The sequence below is a fragment of the Mangifera indica genome, chromosome 3 (genome assembly GCF_011075055.1).
Source record: "Mangifera indica cultivar Alphonso chromosome 3, CATAS_Mindica_2.1, whole genome shotgun sequence".
In the NCBI taxonomy this organism is placed as follows: Eukaryota; Viridiplantae; Streptophyta; class Magnoliopsida; order Sapindales; family Anacardiaceae; genus Mangifera; species Mangifera indica.
The window spans coordinates 9,104,752-9,125,423 of NC_058139.1; the positions used below are offsets into that span (position 1 = coordinate 9,104,752).

The 20,672-nt window shown below is 30.7% G+C and overlaps 2 protein-coding genes across 3 annotated transcripts; both read left to right on the forward strand.

Annotated features, from left to right (window-relative positions):
* Positions 1-9,035: 9,035 nt before the first annotated feature.
* Positions 9,036-10,611, forward strand: LOC123210552 (histone H2A variant 1-like). Of its 2 annotated transcripts, none has more exons than XM_044628984.1 (3): positions 9,036-9,116; positions 9,381-9,501; positions 10,044-10,611. In XM_044628984.1, the coding sequence occupies exons 2-3, from the start codon at positions 9,388-9,390 to the stop codon at positions 10,338-10,340; spliced, it is 411 nt and encodes a 136-aa protein (XP_044484919.1). In that variant the 5' UTR covers positions 9,036-9,116; positions 9,381-9,387; the 3' UTR covers positions 10,341-10,611. The 2 variants fall into 2 exon arrangements, with proteins under 2 accessions (XP_044484919.1, XP_044484920.1); XM_044628985.1 differs by having other exon boundaries at positions 9,101-9,116; positions 9,378-9,501.
* A 728-nt stretch (positions 10,612-11,339) lies between these two features.
* Positions 11,340-15,089, forward strand: LOC123212216 (beta-carotene isomerase D27, chloroplastic). The gene is made up of 7 exons (XM_044631295.1): positions 11,340-11,770; positions 11,858-11,997; positions 12,133-12,225; positions 12,299-12,360; positions 12,642-12,748; positions 13,573-13,665; positions 14,916-15,089. The coding sequence occupies exons 1-7, from the start codon at positions 11,527-11,529 to the stop codon at positions 14,954-14,956; spliced, it is 780 nt and encodes a 259-aa protein (XP_044487230.1). The 5' UTR covers positions 11,340-11,526; the 3' UTR covers positions 14,957-15,089.
* Positions 15,090-20,672: the final 5,583 nt, after the last annotated feature.

Here is a 20,672-nt window from a genome sequence, read left to right on the forward strand (position 1 = left end):
GGAGCAGATATTGTGAGCTTTATAACCAGAACGGTAAGTGATGCTGACCTGGACTCTTTACCACGTGTCCATCCTACGTGTATGAAAACACAATCGGTTGTGCAAGGGGTACGTGTCAAGGGATGAATTGATCCTCCTCGTGGCTTCTTCCACACGACGCCACGTTGTGGCGTGATGACGATAAGGATTGATTATAATTTCTAAAAAATCATTTAATTATAGAATAATATTTTAATTTATATATACGAAAGGTCAATGTACATGTCGCTCTGACGAAAATGCTCATGTTGACGCTTAAAGCAAGTAATTAACACGAGTCAAGCACTCACACGTGGGAACGGACAGGTGGATAAGATAGTCATTTGGAGCAAGGGTAAAAAGTAATAAGTGAAAAAGCGGGGGTGGATTTGTTCGGAATAAGGGGGAGTGGTAGGTGGAGTCCACATGCTAGGACTAATGCGTACTCCGTTGCTACGTACAGAGGGGACCTGTAACTATAATGCAGAAGGGCCAATTTGGGAAAGAAGGGAGAACCTCTTTTTTTTTTATCACTCTTTCAGAAAACGGGTAGTTGGGACGTCGTTTAGTAGGCACGCGGCTCTATTTCGACAAGGACGTCAAGTCGTTGGAGTTAGATGTGGACACGTGTCCGAAATTTGCAAATGGACACCGTCGGATCCTTCAAATTTGAAATTCTAATTGATTAACAGTAATGAAAATCAGTTGTCAGCTAAATGAAAAAAAAATATATATATATTTTTTAATTTTCTGAAAGGAATTTTTGACAGCTTTCCTTTGGAGCGTTTTATTTACGTACCATGTAGGACCGTTTGATTATGATTTTTAAAGGTTATCTTAGTAATTTATTATTTATTATTTATTTAATTTATCAATAATAAAATATTACAATAATATTCTATTATCAATACTGACGTGACAGATAATATAGGTAATAATCTGATTACCACATTTACCTTAAGGATGCGTTTGGTTAAAAATTTTTAAGATTGTCTTGGTAATCTATCTTTTATTCAATTGTTTAGTTTATCAGTAATAAAATATTACAGTAACCTTTTATTATCAATACTGACGTGATAGGTAATATAGGTGGTAATCTGATTACCACCTTCACCTTAGGTATTTAAAGATTACTGGGGTAATCTTGATTTTATTATAGAAAAATTATTATTTATTAATTTTTTGAAATAAAAATAAATTTATTTTTAATTAATATGACAAATAATATAAAAAATATTTAAAAATAATTATATTTAAGGGTATTTAAGTAAAATATTTTACTAGTAATCTTTTATTACCTTTAACCAAACATAATAATTATTTATATCTATCAAATTTTATCAAACATAGTAATCATTTATACCTAGTAATCTTCTAAGTAATCTATCTTCAAGGTAATCTTTCTAATTTAGAAATCAAACATTACCCAAACCAAACGCCCCCTAAGTATTTAAAAATTACCAATGTAATCTTGATTTTATTATAATTATATTAGTATTTATTAATTTTTTGAGATAAAAATAAATTTATTTTTAATTAATATGACAAATAATATAAAAAATATTTTAAAATAATTATATTTAATGGTATTTAAGTAAAATAAAGTAATATATCTTCAAGTTAATCTTTCTATTTTTGTAATAAAATATTACCCAAACCAAACATCTTCTTAAGAATGAATGGAATAAACCTTAAAGTGGAAGGCTAAATTAGTCATGAAATTAAAAATATAATAATTTATAAAATTTAAAATTAAATTAAAATAATAGTTGAGTGGTCTCTATGGTTTCAAAAAAACGCGTTTTTTTTTTGAAGATAATCAATTCACATGATTGCACTCAATTTTCTTTTCTTTTCTTTTTCTTTTAATTTTTTATTTAAAATTCGGACTTGACAAATTCTAATTTATAATTTATATATATATATATATATATTTTTTTTTTAAAACATAAGCAGAAGAAAATTTTTCGTGCGTAATATAATGTTTTATTTCTATTAAAATATGAACAAAATTATATATATATTTTTAATTTTTTTTTCTATAAAAAGACGCGGTTTTCTCCATTAATTCTAATAGGATATTTAGTTGATTGATTTGATGGGTGTGAAATTTAGGTCCACAATATAAAGTAAAATTTCTTTGTCGAAAAATAGTCCCTTTACAACTATTGGAACATGGGCATCCCATTTCACTAGGTAAATGCTTTGAATTTTCTCATGTTTTTCCTTTCTTTTTTGTGACAAAAGGAGGGAGGGGGAAAACAAAAACCTTAGCCAGATGATTATTTCCAAGAATGAGTGAAGGTTACATTTTCCAAGATATTTTATAAAAGGGACATGGGCTCCTTTTATGATCTTCACATGATATCTGTGATTTGAAAAACTGTATATATTAACCTACACGAATAACCCAAATTAGTAATTACAATACGGAGTATATTAGTCTATTTTTGAATAATTATATTAAACTCATAATATAAATTCTTTATAGAATATACATTTATCCGATTTTATTATACGATGACAAAATTTAATCAATGTGTATCTAAATTATTATTCTAACGTATCTAAATTTCTTTCGATGTTTTAATCATCGAATTCGTATAAGCAATTTAGCCAATTACAATTAAATGACTATAGACTTGTGGTAAGTGTCGGAGCTTAGATGGGCCATTATCCCTGTCCCATTAAACATGTGAATTATAATTGAATTTTGCTTTTCTCCACAAACATCTTTTCCATATTATGTGATTCTATTTTTCTTTTTCAAAAGGATTTCTCTATCAAAATCTACATCAATCAACTCAACAATTGCATAGCATTGAAGGAAAGAAATTATAAAAAATTGTAGTAATCAATCTTTATTCCTTTTTATTTTTTTTTTCTAATTTAGTGATATATTTTCTTATTTTAAGAGGTAATTTAAATGGTAAAGAAATAAATTTTCAAAAAGGAGAGTCTAAATTTAAGTTATTAAATAATTTTAATTTATTTAATTTAGTGATTTTGAGAATAGTCATTGGATTTAAAGTTTGATTTGATCGGTATAATTAATTTGATTTAAAAAAAAATACTAGATTTAAATAAAAAAATTTATTTAAAAAATAATAATTTATTATATATATACGTGTGAAGTATATACATGGACAATCGCATTATAGTGATATCATTTTTTTTTTTTAAATTAGTCAAATAACACTATACAGTCGGTAGGTTCTTTTTCTTTTTTGTAATTATTGTTTTGAAAAATACTTAAATACAACATTTTGATAATCTTAATTTGTTGCTTTGATGAATTAAGGTAAAATACTGATGAAAGAATTTGGGCCCCATTAAAGAGACCAATCTTATTAGTGGTGGGCCTTCTAGAAAAAGGCCTGTATCTGCCCAAAAAAAGTAGTGAAATATTTAGGTCCCACTTAAATTTTATATAAAATTTAAATAAATTATAAGTATATAATTAAATATATAAATAATATATTATTATATGATTAAATAATTTTAAATTAATAATAAAATAATATTAATTATATAGTAACATATTATTTATAATTAAAAATATATAAATATATTATTATTTGAATCCCAATATATATGAATTTTCTCTTATTATATGAATATTTTAAAATATTTTTTAATTAATTGGTTCTTGTAGGTAATTTAAATGGCAAACTTTAGATTAAAAATATTAATAGGGACCTAATAATTAATAATACCGCTCCCCCCAACTAATCATAAATAGTAAAACCATTGATTGTTTTTCAATTATTCTTCAATTAGTTAATAATGTCGAATTTTACTTTCTAATTTGTCTAGATTGTGCATGATTCATCCATTATGTGGCAATTAACTGATTATTATTATTATTATTATTATTATTATTATTGAAGTGTATAAATAAAAGGGGAATTAATTTAGGTAGGATATATAAAAAAATAAAATAAATTGACAAAAAATTATAAAAATTCAAAAAAGAAGTTTGTGTTGCGAATGATATTATGAGAAAGAATGATGCTTTTGCCACCGTGAAGGTTTGGATAATAGAATAGAATTAGTAATATTTGATTATATATATAAATAAATTGTATAATATATACGATTTAATATGATAATATTTGATAGAATAATAATTTTAAAGTAACAAAATAAATAATCGTATCATTTAATTACAAAATATTATCTTAGTTTATATAAATAAATTCAAATAATTTATTTATACTCATAATTTTATTTACAAGCAAGGACAAAGTTATCCCTACGACCAAACACCCTCCAATAAATTATACCTTATCTTAAGACATTGCCCGTGGACTTCCTTTTTTTTTAAATCTTTTTATCCTCAGTGAAGCCATTCTTATGGATATACAAAATTTAGATTTTCAACCGAATATAATTTTTTCATGCTTTTCACAATCAATGATATATTTCAATATTATATTGCTTGTTCTCGAATCAAACGAGTGAAAAAATAGAATAAATTTTATATTAAATAGAATAAATTTTAGATCCAATAACCAATCGTATAAATGTTAAATCAAAAATTTAATTTTAATATATCATAAAAAAAAACTTAAATCTATACAATTTTATATATAGAGTATTTCTTTTCTGATTCAAACTATCTTACATGGATGGCAAGTGAAAAGTTTTTTATTTTTTCACTTGATTTCAGAGAGTATAATTTGAAGCCCCTGGTTTTCACATTTCTGTTGGCTTAGCATGTAGCATTAAATTTATTTTATGTCGATGAGCAGGGAAAAGAAAAGTGGGCTCTTTTAATTGTTGCTAGAATTGGCCTAGACGAGACCCATCTATTAATCACTCTTGTCCTGTCGCCCACTAAATGCCTTGTTATCATCACAGCAACCAAATTTTCTTCGCTATGTGACCCACAAGAAGAAAATGTTCAATTCTCCTCTAATTTTTCTTCAACGTAAACATCTATTTACCTCAGACAAGTGATGGGTAATGTTTACGCAATTGTTACTTTTTTTTTTTTTCATTTTCATCCCTTTATACTTTCAAGTACTTGGTTTTTGTTAGTGACAATACTAGAAATATATTAGGAGTTTTTGATAATAAAACTATATAATTAAATAATATATATAATTATATATAAAAATAATAATATATTATTATTTAATTGATTATTGTTTTATTTATAATTTAAAATTATTTAATTATATAATGATTTCTTATAATTTATAATTATTTTTGTTGGATGGATTTGGTAACCACAAAGTAAAGTTGAGGGCTCCCTAGGCCCTTTTGTGTTATCTCTATATTAGGTGTAGGGCAAAAGCTACTCTTAGGTTAACCCTTTTAGGATTTTATGCCCTTTTCAAGTTGATTTTTCACTAGCTGTTAAGAAACATGAGCTGACATGACTTTGTAATGGTCCCATCTTATTAGGCCCATCTCTTTTGAATTCTGTGTTTTTTTTTTTCCTATTCCATTGTAACTTCATTGGCAAGGAGCGAAGCTAGAAGGAAAATTTGTGCAACAACATTGATTGAAGTGTAAATCATGCGTTGACTAGTTTACCCTTCTTTCTTTGGGTAGCTTTGTAAATAATGGTTGATAGAAGAGAGAATGACCAATTACCCATCTTTCTTTAAGGTCTAATGGCTGACTCCATAACTATTGTATTGAAAATTTGATTTTAATATATTATCAGAGGAGATTTGAACTCGTATTATTTTATATATGAAGCCTCCTCTTTTGATACTCAAACTATTCAAACCAACTCATATACATGGATCAAACGTAATTCTTACCGAATCTATTACAGTTTTTTGAGGTTAAATGTATATTTTCTAGATTCAATATGATACATATTCATTTTTAGTACATAAATATATACACATTTATCTGTGTCATCATGTGATTGAATGTTATATTATATTTAATTCAAAATTATCTAATCACATGATGATATATATCAAATTTATTTCCATTTGTATATAAAGTAAGTACGCATAATTTTATTGTAAATAGAAATAGTTATCCAGTTCCTGAAGGGAAAAAACTTGTACCTGGCTTTAATACGTGTATTAAGGGCAAGCATACTAATCCTATGTTTCTCATACTAATACCACCAACTACCCATCAATTTAATAACATACAAGTAATAAATTTGTATATAAATATACATATGGCAAATTAAGAGAATCAAAAGATATGGCTACCCGCAAAGTTCATGTTACTGTTACAGAATTAGACTACTTGAAAACCCTATTGTCATGGATGCTAAAGAGAATTATTACTGCTGTTCATTGTTGTCATGGTTCCCAGCATGTTGGGGCTGAAAAAGAATAACACCTGGTAGGGGTGAATCCTTTTACCCTGCCCAAATATTAATGACTTGCTAACTAAATGAATGAATGACTGAATAGACATGCCCTACTTTAAAAGTAAGCTGATAAAAAAAAGTATTGCTGTCTAAGTTGAATGTAGGAGATGTTCCAATGCAGGGAACATTAATCACTTGAATTGATCGCTACTTATATGAAACAACAATGATAAGGTCACCAAAATTGATCATCCCTCTTGCTTCAAGCAAGGAGAAAGTTCTGTTCAGGTCTGCTCTCCATGTCATCAGAGAAACTAAAGGAGAAAGGTATTAAGCCCCACTGCAGGTTCAAAAGTCTTCACACAGATAGCATTCTGGTAAATGCAAAGATTGGGCAGTTGTCATAAACTAAAAGCAACACAAGTAGGTTCAAGATGATCCAGGAAATCATATAGTAATCATATGCATTTAATGGTTTGGGTAATAACAAACATTAGATACCATGCCTGCCATACTACATTAAGAATTGTAAAAAACCAGAAAACTAAGCATATAGGTTTAGAGCATAATTTTGAATACTTCTATGATATTTCTGAGTATGTAAGTCACATAAATTGATGCTTTCACATGATGTTCTGGCGTTTGTTTGAGGTCTATTTGTTGTTGACCAATCTGAGCAATAATTTACAAGATATGAAGTTGTCACTGATTTAAATAGCTTAGAGGTGAAGACACAGTACTTAACCAATTTTTACGGCTGCATCACACATTTCTTCTGGAATACCACCGCTTCCACATTCTGCGCGCCAAACGTCGGAAATATAGCCGATTGACGCTCATCGGGGACCAAGACTTCGGCTTTGAAGTCCGATATTGGTTTGAGTAACGCCACATGACGACAGAGGCAGACACTGGAGTTTGGGAGGAGCAGTTTGTGAAATGTGCATGAAGCGAAGGCGTTATGGAGAATTAGAAGCGGAGAGACTGTGATGAGACAGATGACACAGTGCCGCCATTATCTCACGCATCCGAGAAAGTTTTAATTGAGATCGAGGCTCTTAGGAGAGGGTTTAAGAGGGGTTTAGACAGAAGACTTGAGCTTTTGACCAATGGCGCAAAATGGAGCACGTTAACGGTTGCCAACTGTAGAAAAGAAAAGTTCGGTGTTTTTGACAGTGACAGGTGTTCTTTTAACATATGGGCTTGGATAATTTAAAGCCCATTTAACAAAACCCATCAGGTCCATTTTAAAAACTTTCTAGCCCAAGCCACTTCTCAGAACTTCTTCTGCGTATACAATTTTGCGCGGCTGCTATGTATCTTATACATTAATGATACAATACAATTATATATATATATATATATATATATATATATATATAAATAATAAATTATAACTTTATATATATAATATGATATTATATAATTGAATAATTTTAAATAAAAATAAAATAATATTTAATTGACATATCATTATTTATAAATAAATTTATGTTAATTATTTGTACACATAAAGACTATTGCCCTCCTAAAGGTTAAAAGAGTATTTTCCTTACCTTGTATAATATGTATTATAAATTTAACATTACTTGTACTCCTAATGTATAGACAAATTATGATTTAGTCATATAGAATTCTTCCCTCCTATCGTCATCCTGCTTCTTGATGGAGCTCAATTTTTCTTCTCCCTGCTTTTCTTTCTTTCACTATCACTACCATCACAATCATGCATACCTACTTCTCCTTCCTCTACAAGTGTGTCATGGGCAAAATAAATTATCTAAAAAATTGACAATATAGCATATCAAGTATGACATGACTTTTTTAACTCTTTTAATTTAATTGAATTAAACGCATCATATTGTATCACTCGTTCAATAAATATTACAGTATTATCTTGACACGTTATGATTATGACATACAAATTTATTTTGTCAACCATAATCAAAGAAAAATTGGTGAAAAGATATTTAAAATATTTGATTAGTACTTTTTCATATAATCAACAAAGACGTGAGGGTTTCAAATGTGATTTCGATGTAATTCTACCAAAATTTCTTTATCTTAGATGTGATCTAGTTAAGTTTACATTTAATTAGTTTTTTACGGCAAATGGGGTTGGTTACTTTTTTTTTTTAATTTTAATTTTTATAATTATTAATTCTTGAACTAATATAAACAAAGGGTGAAAAATAAATTTAATAAAAGTTTTGATGGCAAATGTTATTCAGTTTAGAAAATGGTATAAGCCAGTAAAAATTATTTTTTTCTTTTATGACCTAAACATAAAAGTCATTACCTTTTACTAATAGAATTGGTGAACAAAGTTGCGACCAAGATTCAATGTTGGAACAAATATATATATATATATATATATAAAATATTGAATCTGTTAAACAAAATAATTTACGAAGATAAAGAATTATCACTTAAATGTTTTTTTGATTGTGTGTGAAATTAACGAATCGAAAATAATTAATTCCAGCCTGGAAAAGAAAAACAATTAATTAATTAATTAAAATCTATTGAACTTATCCATTCTAAGAAGATTTTATTGGTTCACGTGTCGACAGATCACAGCTTCAGCTAGACTAGAGCCAGCTTTGCTGTGAGGTGACATCGGTAAAAAAATGAAGGACATAATAGTAAATTTGAAAATTTTGAATTTCCGAAATTTTGGATTTTCCCACCTAAATTTAACCGCCCTCTGGATTTTCCAGCATTTAAATCTCTAAACCTAACAACTAAAATAAAATCCTATTCATCATTTTCACTCTCCTTCTCGTCTCATTTTATCTCTTCTCAGGTCTCTCTCCTCATCCGCCTTTCGATCTTCTTTATTCAATTTTCAGATTTTTAGTTTAGATTTCTTATGGGTTTATACAGAATTGAGATCTCGATCTTAATTTTAATGGCCTCCTGCGTTTTAGTTTATTTTTTATTTTTTTTAGATTTATATTAGATCTGGATCTAGGTTTTGCTAATATTTTTCATCTTCTTCTCTTATTTATCAGCTAGTTTTAGTCTTTTTTTTTTTCAAAATTAAATGAGTTTTTGAATTTTTAAGCAGGTGAAATATGGCAGGAAAAGGAGGGAAGGGGCTTTTGGCAGCGAAGACCACGGCGGCTAACAAAGACAAAGATAAAGATAAGAAGAGACCGATTTCTCGGTCATCCCGTGCTGGTATTCAGGTTAATCTAGCTTCACCTGCTCAAATTTTGTGTTTTGTGTAGCTTACTTGCTGCTTGTTACGCCTAAATGGTTTAAAAAAGGTGCTAAGTGACTCCTGAACAATATTACTTTGTGAAATACACTGGGTTGAAATACTCAGTAGAGACGTTTATTCAGTTTGTTCAAATAGCATTTACACGTTTGTACTTGCAAATAGTTTAGTCCCAAGACCTTTCTTTATAAATCATTTCCAGTAAAAATTGGATTGTGGTGCCGCAGGAGTTGAGTTTTGAAAATGTAAGTGTTTTATGATACTGTATACTTAGTAAATGGTATGTTTTTTGCATGGATCTGTGGTTAATTCGGCAAAAGAAAATTTGTGGGTTAATTAAATCAATAAAATTTTGTATAGGTTGAGATGAGGCAGTTCGCCCATTTTTGTTGACCGAAATTCTCTTTAGGCGGGTTTATACATCAATATGTTTTTCCCTAATTAATAGCTTCATTTTATTTTAAGCTCGGAAGAAGGATATTTACAATTTCATGTTAATATAAATTTCAGTTTCCGGTGGGCCGTATTCACCGTCACCTCAAATCAAGGATCTCTGCAAACGGTCGAGTTGGGGCAACAGCTGCCGTTTACTTAGCTTCAATCCTCGAGTATCTGACTGCTGAGGTTCTTGAGCTTGCTGGGAATGCAAGCAAGGATCTTAAGGTGAAAAGAATTACTCCAAGGCACTTGCAGCTGGCCATTAGAGGAGACGAGGAGCTGGACACCCTCATCAAGGGGACCATTGCTGGAGGTGGTGTGATTCCTCACATTCACAAGTCACTCATAAACAAAACTGCCAAAGAATGACTTCTTTCTCTGGCTCTGGATGGTTTATCACTGAAGAACACTTGGGTTTTATTGTATGTCTCTGTTCTCTAGGTAGGTTAAAACTTTAGACTTGGGTTTGTGTTATTATTACTAGTGTTTCTCTAGAATATCTTAGTAAATATGGATTAACGTTTAGGTTTGTCCTCTGGAACCAATATCTCTGTTCAGGGTAGGTGTATTGTTGTTTGCTTGATTGCTCTAACTTTAGTTCCCTCGTTATTTTAATCCTACGTCTGCTTCTTATGTGTTATATCTGCATATTTTTTTCTTCTCAGCATGATTATGGAGGGTGAAAGCAGCCCTTCCTGCTGTTAAAAGTTGACCCATGTGAACTTTTGTTTTCTACTGTCCAGGAAGCCCTTCTTTTCTGATCCTAGTTTTGTTTGGTTCATAATTTTGAGCTCTAGCTTTTCAAATTTCGCCTCATTGAGTTGCCGCTGCCTGTACCTTTTAAATAATAACGATATTTTAGCCATTCAATAAAATTAAACATATCATTTTTAAATACATAAATATATATATAATTAAATGTTTAATAATTATAAATTATAATTAAAATAATATTTAATTATATAATAATATACACAAAATATATATTTATTTGTATATTTAAAATGATGATAATTTTTTATTTATTTTTCCAAAGTCCATGTATTTTTCAGGAATTTTGATTCTGTACATTAACGTCTCGCCGTAGCAGAGTTAATGTGATGTAATCAAAACATCTAACCTAATAAAAAAATACTTTTAAAAGCATTTTCCCAGTTTAATCTTTCTTTCATAACTCATTTTAGTAAACGTATCTGTCACAATTCAACTTAAAAAATAAATAAATAAAACTTCTAATTTCTTAATTAATGGATTGGTACGGGGGATCTCAGGGAAGTCCACTTGTATATCTATGTCAAATCGTGTATGTATATATATATATATATATATATATATATATATATATATATATATATTACAAACAACATAAAAGCCAGAAACAAAACGCAAAAGCATCTTTGAGTTCACAGAAGGAATGTTTATGAGTGCAAAATTCCAAAAATTCTTCAGTATAATCGCCATGAGATTTCTGTGAAATGTTCTTTGTATATGTACCCTCGTGTTCTTTTACTTGTTCCTCGTCCCTCTCTCTGCATAAGGAATTTGAGTTTCAAATATGGAAGCTGCCAAAATGAGTAGAAACCTGTTCACCACAACTCTAGCTCAAAATCATAAGCCAAAATGCTCGCGTACAATTATTGTTGCGGTGCTTGCAAGGCCGCCAACCGATCATCATCTTCGTCATCAAAAAATTTATATAAAACCAGTTGATGGGGTTGTGCGGAAGACGGTGTATAATGACAACTGGTTTGAGCAAATGGCGATTAATTATTTGTCTCGATGTGTTCAAGATGCAACAGGTTTATAAATTTATTCATTCATTTCAGCTTTCTTCTTCATATCGTGAGGTAAATATATGAACATATATATATATATATGCTATGCAGGTAAAAGAAACGAGAAGGCCGGCTATGAAAGCTTGGTGGAGGCAACTACAGCAGTTGCACGAAACTTCAATCCTTCCCAGCAACTTGAGCTCGTTAATCGAGCTCTTAAAAAAGCCATCCCAAGTCCACTTCTCCAATTGGCAAGTTCATTTTCATTTTTTTTAATCGTTAACATGGATCACTTAAGCTCCCTGTTCATCTGCGCCACACTTACAAGCGATATTTGAAGCTTCATTTCTGAAATTTTCACTCTTTTCTTGGTTGATGAAGAGCAGATGCGAACGTTGTTCCCAGAAACAAAATTCTCAAGAGAGTTTTTTGCCGTCTTCACCAGTCTGTTTTTCGCTTGGCTAGTAGGACCCTGCCAGGTAAAATTTTTACCCTTGTAAATATTGACTGTTCAAATGCATCTAATGCTTTCGAATTCATGGATAATTACAGGTGAAAGAATCAGAGGTGAATGGAAGAACAGAAAAGAATGTAGTTCACATTAAAAAGTGCAGGTGAGACGAATCTTAATTGTTCTTACATTCTAGTTTAGTCTTACAAATTAACCGAGAAAAAAGGTCCCACAAAACCAACTTAAAAAACGCTTTTATGCCTGGAATAATCTGCTCCAATGATTTTTGTGTTGCTGGAGCGTCTTCTTCTTCATTGCTATCATGACATTTCACATTACAGTTCTTCAAATTTTATTCAGAATAATCATTTTTTAATTCCTCATTATCATGTCACTCTTAGATCATCCCTCCAGATTTGTAATTTTTTCCATTTTTATTTCCAGGTTTCTAGAGCAGGCTAATTGTGTAGGGATGTGCACCAATCTTTGCAAAATGCCGACTCAAACGTTTATCAAAGAATCATTTGGAATGCCAGTCAACATGGTTCCTAGTAAGTTTCATTTTTTTCTCACAATAAGAATGCATCGCGTATTCACAGCCCATAAACCCTAAACATTATTGCTGCTGGCATTCAATGATTTTGACAGAAACACAATTGTCTTTGAAATAAAGAGCCGTGGATGTCAAGAACTTGATTTCCATACAGCAATATAGAAACTAGTGGAAAAGTATTTTCATATTTCTCGTGAAATTGGTGCGTGAATTGAGAGTTGCAGACTCTGTTTTAAAACCTATAGATATATATTAATATAATTTTAATGATTTCATTGATACCATACTAATGTCATCGCCAATCAATTGAAAATCAAATTGATATTGACCGAGACCAACCTCTTATATGGGGGTATGAAAGCCTTGGTAGTAGAATCAGCAACAGTAATTGCACTAGGAGTAGAATGTGGAGGCAATGCTCATGATGTCAAAGGAGGTCCCATGGATAACCCATTTAGGGGGCAGAGGCGGCAAGTAGACCCAACCCATCTAATCTCAAGTAAAAATTATAGCAAAAGAATTAAAAGAAAGACTTGTGCATTTGAAACTCTAATTCTTCTATCAATAGTGCAACTCAATCCACCCCACGTTGCTGCAGAAAAAGAAATTGCTTTAATATTCGCCATGAAACCAATCATCTTCGAAAAGCTGCCCTTGTTTGATGAAAACCATCGGCTCACGAACTTACTTGAACGTCCTTCGTTAAATTAAAGCTTCCAAATTGAGCGATAGTTACAGCCCCACGTGCTAATCCTTTGTTCAAAGTCTTATTAGACGTCAGAATTTTAATTAAATTAATTAAGCTTGTTAATTTATGTGCAGATTTTGATGATATGAGCTGTCAAATGATATTTGGTCAGGAGCCTCCTGCAGCATTCGATGACCCTGCATTCAAACAGCCCTGCTACAAATTATGTAATTATTTAAAGGCCAAATTACTATTTCCACCCAAAGTTTAGTGTAACTATCTTCGCACTCGTTAACCATTAAAAATCTAAATAATCATTTATCTGTTAAATTTCATTATTTTGTTCTCGTCGCTAGCTTCCTTGGTGCCCTTGTCGGTGTGACGCACCAAGTAATCTGAAATCGAGTAAGAGATTTTGTTCGATTTTCGTTATTTTTTGCTTTGAATGACAAAGATATGATAGAGAGATAAATGCTAATGACTCGTGCTCAATGATGAAGATGTCAAAGATGGAGGGAGAAGGTCACCGATGACAACCTGAACGTAAAGTGGGGGTGAAACTCAAATGTTTTAGAAGGTTGAGGGTAGCTGCAATAGAAAGAATATGGAGGTTGTGCAAATCCTAGACTTGGGGGGAAAAATTAGTTTTTAAATTGAGCGAGATCTATTATTTGATTTCCATAGGTTTTTGCATTGAACGACAGACATATGGTAGGAAGATGGATGCTAATGGTTTGTTCTCAATGGTGGAAATGTCGAAGAAGGAGGGAGAAGGTCACTAGCAGTGATCTGAAGGTAACGTGGGGATGAAACTTAAATGTTTTAGAATGTTAGGGGGATAGTTGAATAGAAATAATATGGAAGTTGTGCAAACCCTAGACTTGGGAGGAAAAAGTTAGTTTTTAAATAGAATAAGATCTCTTACTTGATTTCCATTAGTTTTTGCTTCGAACAACAAAAATATGGTAGAGAGATGAATGCTAGTAACTCATGCTCAATGGTGGAGATGTTAGAGATGAGGGGAAGGTCATTGGCAACGATTTGAAGGTAAAGTGGGGGTGAAACTCAAATGTTTTAGAAGGCTAGGGGGTAACTGTAATAGAAAAAATATGGGGGTTATGCAAACCCTAGACTGGAGAGAAAAAAATTAGTTTTTAACCTAAGAAATTTAAGGTTACGAGGTAATTGTTAGTTTTTAAAACTAAGGTGAGAAAATGATTTTTCTTTCTAAAAATAAGATTTTGAAATAACGATTTTGCCCTTAACAATAATATAGTAAAATTTAACAGATGAATAAATATTTAAATTTTTGATAATTAACAGGTAAAAAGTTTGATTTGCATCAAACCTTGGGTGGGACATAGTCATGTGGCCTTATTTAAATTCCATTTTCTCTGCATTTAGCTGAACATAAATGACCCAATATTTGAAAAAAAATTCGCACTAATCCATTATCATAATCTTGAATCAATTGCAGGCAAAGAAAAGCAAAAGCACAGTGTGAAGTGCTTCACTTAATGCAGAAGAAGATTGAACAAGAAGGAAGAGTTTGCTGGAGAAGGTTCTTTATGAATGCTTTTCTATATCATTAACATAAAATTGTACAAATTATACCACTGTAATACAAATCAATAAAGAATTATAATTTTATTTAAAAAAAAAAAAGAATAAATAGATTACAATATCTATTTAACACTCTAATGTAGCTGAAACATGAGTTTATAAAGTTGAAATTGAAGATACAATGAATGAAGGCAGTTGTAACTGGGAGATTATGAGAAGAACGTGATGAAGTTGAAAAGCTCTGCGGACAAAAGTTTTAACACATTTTCTTTCTTAATTAAAAAAAATTTTAATAATTTTTAACTATCGAAAGTTTAAAAAATAAACAATTTTTCTTTAGGGTTTTGAAACCATCACCATTTTCTGGTGAATTTCGCTATCTCATGCTTTTTTTGTTTTTGGTCTCTTTCCTTTGTTTTTTGGCAGACTTACCGATCTCTCTTTGTCCCTCCACGACCATTTTCGTTGAGTGAGGACAATGAATAGTTTTTGTTTTAGAAACATATGATAATCGAAGCCATCATAATTCACATGTATATAAAATAAGAGATTGGGAAAATAACCCTTATGAAAATGACAGAATCTAGTATTCTTTTAAAACGGTAAGCATTTGGAGAAATGAGTATAAGATCAAAGGGATTCTTGGAAATGCATGTATGATTGAGCTGTGGACTAATTGGAGAGCCAAGTAGAAGAAATTAAATGTAATGAGTTTTGAGTGAGGATTACTTGTAGGGTTTAAGGAGAGCAAGGTGGACAAAGTGTTGTCTCCCACAAATTTAATTGTGGACAAAATAATTAAACAAATCAAACCAAGCCATGATTCTTCTTCAACCTGTCTTCCCTGTTTGATTGTGAGAGTGACAATGAACCACTTTCAGGCCTTTAAAATATTCACCTCGAAGTGGGTTCTCTCCATTATCACTTTTTGAAGCCTTATTCTCAGACACGACTCAACACTCACTGCTATTAAGACCGTGTTTGGATCTCAATTCAAATAACCAAATCTATGGAAAACAAAAAACCAACATACATGTGACAAAACTAGTTGCGCAATTTGCATCTAAACTTCAATCAACCGTCTATTACTTGAAGTTTATCTACTCAATTATAGCTAATTAATACATTAAACCTATGTGATCTAGTGACGTGCATGAGCTGGATTTGATTTGATCAGAGTTATTCAAACTCAAATCATAGCTTAAATCATAATTTGGATCAAACGAATTGAATTCAAACTTAAATCATAATTCAGACTAAATAAGTCGAATTCAAACTTAGATAAAATAGAGTTTGATTTGAGTTTGAGCTAACGATTGGTTTTGTTTTCATGAAATAATTTAGTTCAACCCAGTTTAAATATTTATTTTTGAGTTTGACTTGAATTAATTCAAAATCAAATTGTTTCCAAATTAAATTTAAGGCTCAATTTATTCAGCTTATTGATCATGAACTTTTCTTGAGTTGTGCCTTCTAAATTTAAATTAATCTAAATTTGGCTCTTTTTTGAGCTTTGTATAAATTGAATTCATCCTTCGATTGGAGGTGTAATATAAAATGTTTAATGTTGAACAATTGGGAAAATGAATAAGATTGAATACAAATGAACCTATTTACCAGGATTAGACGTGGCAAAATGCGTTGGTCACCCATATAACACATCTAAATATAGATACGAGTTTTAAATTTTTAGACCCATTTTCACAGGTAATGAATTTTTACAAGTGTGTTAGATATAACCGTGGGTCACCCGTTTTTTTCTATTTATTTTTTTTCTATTTCAACATCAAACTTACAACACATTAAACACAAATTTTTTATATTTTTCTTTCTTTTAATATGAAATAAACTCAAATTCACCCTAAAATGAAAAAAATTGTTTTGTTGAAAATAAATTTAAAAAATATGAGTATTAAACACTTTGTTATAAATATTTATTCCGTATTTAATGTTAAAATTCTTAGTATTTATAAAAACATTTTTATAATTTAAGATAAATTTTTGTTCTTCAACACAATACTTATGCACTTGAAGAGAAAAATATTAAAAATTAAAAAAAGAATATATTAAAATAATAAAAATAAAAGAAAAATAATGATAAATTAATATTAACGGATAACTTGTGAACCGATTTATATTGAATACAAATTTTAGAAATCATTATCTATATAATTTGATTCATACTCGCATTTTCATTTGACTTCACTATATGGTACCTGACTATGCCAATAATCAATTTTAAATTTATTCTACATAAATTCAGTGACAAAATTCATAAAAATTGCAAATGATTACACACAAAATCTAAACCGAAAAAATTATTAATCAAAACCTTTAAAATCTATGAAAAATGATTAAATATTATATATAATAAAACATGGGAAGAAACGATATACTGTCTGTTTTCCCATTTTACTTAACTGAAAAACTGAACAATTTGCCAGAAATCTCGCTTGGGCAATATAATTATAACAATATCACAATGAATAGGGAGTTCAAAATTGTTCGTTTATTAAGCAAAGGCCCCATTGCGCCCCGCCCCCGCCACCCAACACCCCCCCTCCCCCACCACAATGATGGTGACCCCAGACAGGGATTTGACAGGGGTAAATACTTTCTTAAAATTGCTCCAGTTTTCCAATTCAACATCCCCCAGAAATAATTTCAGTTTTCACCTCTTCTTCGTTCAAACAAGTGTACGAGTATCCACTGCAACGTCATGTGCACATGCCAGTGCGCCATCTCCATCTCCATCTCTATCTCTTTCATTTATTCAAACGTATCCTTGTGCCCTTTTCAGAGAGCAAGGACCCCATCCATTTCTTTCTTCTAAACATTTTTTAACAGTGTTACAGTCCCAACTCCCATGAGAATGGGGCAGCATTTGGTCAGATTTTGAATTTTCAAGATGAGTAGATAACTGTCTTAAAATAGTTTGAATGATAAGAAGAGGGATTAAATTCTTTCCATATCTAGTTTATATAATTCTGTATATTGCATTTCAGAGAAAAGTCCGACCTATAACATGAAGCATAAAGAACTCTATATATATTGTAAATCATTTAAGAGTTATGTCAAAAAGTGTCTCACCTATGACAAAAAGCATAAAGTACAAAAATTAAGAGATTTGTTTTGTTTTCTTTTTTAACAAGTAAAACTCACTTGAACCGATTATATTAAATAAATAAAATTTTAAATTTGATAATTAAACTTATAAATTAAAATTTTAATTTTAAAATATTATTAAATAAAATTTAAATATTTGTTTTAGTATTTAAAATCTTATTCTTTTACTTTTTAAACTATCCTGGGTGGACTACAAGACTCTTACTGCTTTTGACAGATTTCTGCTTTCAGAAAAGGAGGCCAGAAGGGTGAAAACCATGTGGGGAAATGGACCAGAAGGCCTGTAATAGAAAAGTTAAATGGAAGAAGAGATTCAGGCTGAGGCCCACTTCTGAACTTTTAAATTTTGACAACCCCGCCAGTATTCAGAAATGGCTCCCGCAAGATGTGGGATCAACAATCAAGGCATATTTGCATCAATTGGGTTAAAAAACGATAATAACTACTTCGATTCGGCCAGACAATATTAAATACCTATCAGCTTCTTCTTACCGTATGTTGCTCTCATAAATAGTATTAATAAATCAAAGTGATCCAGAATTGAGAAAGGCTGGGCTGGCTGTGGGAGCTGCATATAGGCTTAAACACAAGTGTCTTAAACAAAAGTGTTTTTCCATTTCCCCCCTCAAATTGAGAGTTTGTTAGTTAAAATATAGTAGTATACGGATATATAGATATTTTGAATTAAATGTTTAACGATTTTGAATTTTTGTGTTCAAGAATTATGATAGACTACTTGATCAAAACTTGTAGTTATTTGTTAAAACTTATTAATTGTTTTGCCAAATATTTTCACCCATTGTTTATACAAATAGATATGTCAAGGGGCTAGGCCGCCCTATAGTATAACCTAGACACTTTTTTCTTTTTGCGGGCAATGTGTAGGCATGTGATTTGTATAATTGTAAGCTATGTTAACCCTACAAGTTATATCAGGGGTCTTGAGATAAGACTTACAAGTCAACCTACGACGACTTATTAAAAATATTAAGAATTGTAATTTAGTGGATTAATCAACAAAAGCTTGTGGACTGACCTGCTAAGGGTTCGTGAAAGCATGACTTCAAGGGCTCTCGACCATACCACAAACCCTTTAATTTTATGCCTAAAAGCTGTGTTAGAGTCGGCCCGACATGCCCACTACCTTTAAAATTTAACGCTGGCAGCATTATTATAAGGGGAGAAAAGACGGGTTTTGTGCCAAACTTGAAGAGTAGAACTGTTATAAATCCCCCAACAAAATTACAGCGATTTTAGCAGTTGAATTTTATCGATGCTGGGAGAGGTGGTGGGGGCATTTAAAGTTATGAATTTTTCAGAGCTTTGCTCTTACAATTGTTGACAATGCAACAAGAAGAGCTGGCAATGGCAATGACTATGACTAAAAATTGCCCCCACTGAAAATAGTTTGCTACATTTAAGCGAAGTAATATTCCACATGTATTCTTACAGTTCATACTGCACTCTTTTCCCCCAACATTAAAGAAGAATGAAAGAGGGGAGCAACATACAAATACAATTATTTGATCTAATAATGAAGAACAAGATTTTGATGTAAGCCAATTATTTTGAGCATTTTGTATATGAATTTTTATAGAGAAGGCAAATTGCTAGTTATTTTTCAACATTTACACTCAATTAATTTTAATAACAATTTTATTTTTTGTTTTATATCAACAGTTACTTATATAATAATATATTATTATAAGTGAATATTGTATTACTGTATATTTTTTATTGGATGCTTTCATATTAAATGATGATTTTGGTTTAAAACAAACTTCACTTCACTTCACTTGAGTAGTAATTCTTTTTTCATATGCATAAGGGTTTTTATATGACTCCATATTATCATGATCATCCATATCATCACGCCAATGTCGTCAAACAAAATGCCACATTATTTTCTCTCCATGTTTTAGTCTAGTTTTCCTTTGATGAGTCAAATGTCGTAATACCCACCATTAAAATCATTTATGGGTGATTGAGTTTATAATATTTAATTGTCCAGAGGACTATTTCCCATGCAATTTCAAAAACACATTTGCGATAGATGAAAAACTTAAACACCCATTTATAGACTAACTACTGTTAGCGTTTTCAGTTAGAGACAAAGATAAAATCGTCATTTTACCTATAGATTTCAAACCGTAAAACCTTAAAAAATTATATAATTTTCCCTCAGTGGTTTAGAAAGCTAACAACTTTTTCTTATGATTCCCCCCGCCTCCCCCCCAAATTTCTAGGTTTTATCTTCAATGACTTAAGAAATTTGATCGTTGATCTTAGAGTTAAAGAATTCAACCGATATTCTTCTTGAATTCAATTGATGATCTTTTTCGACAAAGGACGACTCTTTGTTGTCTAGATCAGGAAAAAGCGATAAAAGACTGTTTTATCATCCTTCGTGGTGGTGGGTGGTCATCTTTCGTGATCAGATCTAAAAGATGGATGGAAAGCGATGACTGTTGACTGATATGGTGGTAGCTAAAAAAGAGAAACAAACTCTAGAAATGAAATCTAAATTTTTCACATTTTGAAAATA

What these genes read in the sequence shown, in the direction of transcription:
- LOC123210552 (XM_044628984.1), top strand. Translation starts at nt 9,388, where the DNA reads ATGGCAGGAAAAGGAGGGAAGGGGCTTTTGGCAGCGAAGACCACGGCG. An exon ending in CATCCCGTGCTGGTATTCAG is followed by an intron (nt 9,502 to 10,043) that starts GTTAATCTAGCT and finishes TATAAATTTCAG; the next exon opens with TTTCCGGTGGGCCGTATTCA.
- LOC123212216 (XM_044631295.1), top strand. Translation starts at nt 11,527, where the DNA reads ATGGAAGCTGCCAAAATGAGTAGAAACCTGTTCACCACAACTCTAGCT. An exon ending in CAAGTCCACTTCTCCAATTG is followed by an intron (nt 11,998 to 12,132) that starts GCAAGTTCATTT and finishes GATGAAGAGCAG; the next exon opens with ATGCGAACGTTGTTCCCAGA. An exon ending in GGCTAGTAGGACCCTGCCAG is followed by an intron (nt 12,226 to 12,298) that starts GTAAAATTTTTA and finishes GGATAATTACAG; the next exon opens with GTGAAAGAATCAGAGGTGAA.